The 2,870-nt window shown below is 51.5% G+C and overlaps 1 protein-coding gene across 1 annotated transcript; it reads left to right on the forward strand.

The window, feature by feature from the left end:
• Positions 1-284: 284 nt before the first annotated feature.
• On the forward strand, positions 285-1,456 carry LOC121503228 (uncharacterized). Its single transcript, XM_041777458.1, has 2 exons — positions 285-423; positions 639-1,456. Exons 1-2 carry the CDS (start codon positions 285-287, stop codon positions 1,454-1,456), a joined length of 957 nt encoding a protein of 318 aa, XP_041633392.1.
• Positions 1,457-2,870: the final 1,414 nt, after the last annotated feature.

A 2,870-nucleotide genomic window follows, 5' to 3' on the forward strand; every position in this document is an offset into this window, starting at 1 on the left:
TAATCCTCTGACTCCCAATCCCTACCAAGACATGGGCAAGTCTTGAAACTGCCTCCCCTCAAGTCAGGTGTGTAAAGCGACCCGTGCCCACTGACTATAAGGTTCGCAGCTGAGGGGGCAAATCAGCTGTGTTAGAACGGAGCCTTCCCAAGGCCGGGCAACCCTGGGTTGGAACGAGCCTTGCCGTGGCTTAGGGGCGAAGCCACCGTCGACCTTACTTCAATGCCCCAAACCCCTCGGGCCCGCCGCGCTCGCCCTGTCGAGCAAGGCGGGCGTTTATGAATATGAATTCAACCAAAAAATCCGCTTCGGACCTCGTGGGGGAGGTAAAACCCCAACAACCGGCGACTGATAGTGAATTGGACGAGGAGGAGCTACTGCGCTCAGATGATGAGACTCTGGCTCCGTCCATTTCAGAGGGAAGTGCTAAGACCAGCACACCTCAAGCGATACAACCAACGACATGCAAAGCAGCGGCAAGCCAAGCCAAAGCGACGGGCGAACACGGGAAGTCAAAACCGTGGACCAACCAGCAACGAAAGGCGCAAGCAAGCAAGGCCCATTTCATCCTCGCCAAAATAGCAAGGAGTGAAAAGCCGATCCGCGCGACCTAGCAGACAAAACTAGGTACCTCGCAGTGATCGAGGAGTATGAGCGATACGAAAAGGAGCACCCAGAAACGCTTTTGCCTCCCCAAACGAAGCGCAACCGCTCACAAGAAGTGAGCGAGAGCGCTCCGAAGAGAGCCAAAGACGCGAAGGGCGCCCCAAGACCGACCACCTTTGTCAAAACGTCGAAAAAATTCAGCGAGGTGGCCCGAGATAGCCTCGCTATGGCCCTTGTTGATAAGCTCAACGACGATGGGCGCCTTCTGATGGAGAAATGGGAGGAGGTCGAGACCCAGTTGGCAGAGATGGTGACTGACAAACTACTGTCCGAGCCAACGGGCCAGTCACCCTCCTTTGACTCCTCGGACATGGTTAGGGGGCACCGGGTGATCAGGTGCGACGATGAGTTCTCGCGGGACTTCCTGGCGGATTGCGTTGCCAGACTAGGCAAGGCATGGAAGGGGATTAGCATTAAGCTGGTCCCCGCCAGGGACATCCCAAGGAGACCCAGAGCTCGCATCTGGTTACCCAAGGGGCTGTCTAGCCATGAAAGGGTGCTCAAGACTCTGCGAGCGATGAACAAGGGAGTTGATATGGAGGACTGGGCCATTCTCAAAGCTGAACGTGAAATGAAGTCCAGCCAGCCATACCTATTCTTGATCAACCAGCGCTGCCTAGAACAGCTGAAGGCAGCAGAAAACAAAGTCCGGTACGGCATCAGGAAAGCCAAGGTGAAGGTCTTCCTAGACGAACCGGACGATATTCTGGAAGATGAAGTCGAAGACGCCAATAAGCTGCTGGACGATTTGGCGATCGACGACAGCACCCCCAACACCACCCCAATCTAATGCCGACGGTCGTTCAGATAAACCTGAAGCGCAGCTCCCACGCTTCAGCTAATCTGGGGGTCGTCCTCCGTGAGAAGGACATCGACATCGGCCTGATACAAGAGCCATGGACAAGAGACGGACGAATCTCTGGCATGGCCATAAAGGGATACACAACATTATAGACAAACTCGACAGGTAGGCCGAGGGCGGGTATAATAATTAAAAACAACCTTAATGCTCTTCTCTACCCCAATCTCAGCAACTTAGATCTAGCAGTGGCAAGATTCAAGGCGGCGGATGGGACAGCCATACTAATAGCCTCCGGTTACATGACCCACGACGAACCTGCACCACCTGAAGCGGTTAATAGGGTGATGCCGAGGAGACTAAGACGACGCTCATCCTCGGGTGCGATGCCAACGCAAGGCACACACTGTGGGGAAGTACGGAGACAAACGAAAGGGGTAAGTCTCTCTTCGATAGTATTATATGTCGTGACGTCAATATTTGTAACAAGGGAAACACGCCCACCTTCATCTTTCCAAGCACGGAAGGCTTTCAGGGCTGGGAGGAAGTCCTAGACATAACCCTCCTAATGGAACATAGTGATTATAAGGTAAGAAATTGGAGAGTCTCTACACAAGACTCGTTTTCAGACCACAGGTACATATTCTTCGAAATCGTGATGCAGGTATGTGAATCGGCGCAGAAGCGAAACCCTCGAAAAACTGACTGGGACAAATACGGAAAGATTGTACAGTCAAAGGTCAAAGACAGAAGGATCAAGACCCGATCCACCCCGGAGAGAATAGATAAGGAAGTCGAGGACTTCACAAATATTCTAAACAAAGCCTACAAAGAGTCATGCAGACTAACATACTCTAAGAAGACATACCCACCATGGTGGAACAAAGAGCTATGCGAGCTCAGAAAGAAAGTTCGAAAAGCCTTCAACACTAGTTACGGAACCAAAGACTGGCAGCCGTACAAAGCAATACACAAAGAATACAAAAAGGCAATCTACGTAGCCAAGAAGGAATCTTGGAGCAGCTACTGTGAATCGCTTGAAGGAGTCAAAGACACGGCGAGGCTAAGTAAAATCCTATCGAGAGGACACACAAGCCCCACGCTCATAAACAAACCCGATGGGACAGGAAGTACGTCGGCTGAAGAGTCACTGGAAATCCTGCTGAATACGCATTTCCCAGGAAACCAAAAAGAAGAACCTAGAATACTGGAAAGCCACCATGGAAAGAATCCATTGGGCGATAGATTCCTTCGACAAATACAAAAGCCCGGGTCCAGACGGAGTAATACCGGCAATGCTACAAACAACGAAAGCAAGCACGGGAAAATGGCTGCAAGCAATCTTCCAGGCATGCATTAAAACAGCACACATACCACTTCCATGGAAGGAAGCGGGGGTAGTCTT

The sequence above is a fragment of the Drosophila kikkawai genome, chromosome 2L, assembly GCF_030179895.1.
Source record: "Drosophila kikkawai strain 14028-0561.14 chromosome 2L, DkikHiC1v2, whole genome shotgun sequence".
NCBI lineage: Eukaryota > Metazoa > Arthropoda > Insecta > Diptera > Drosophilidae > Drosophila > Drosophila kikkawai.

Bases quoted from the DNA above. Each gene is read 5' to 3' on its own strand.
- LOC121503228 (XM_041777458.1), top strand. From the start codon at position 285: ATGAATTCAACCAAAAAATCCGCTTCGGACCTCGTGGGGGAGGTAAAA. The intron at 424-638 runs GTGCTAAGACCA...GGTACCTCGCAG, and splicing joins TCCGTCCATTTCAGAGGGAA to TGATCGAGGAGTATGAGCGA.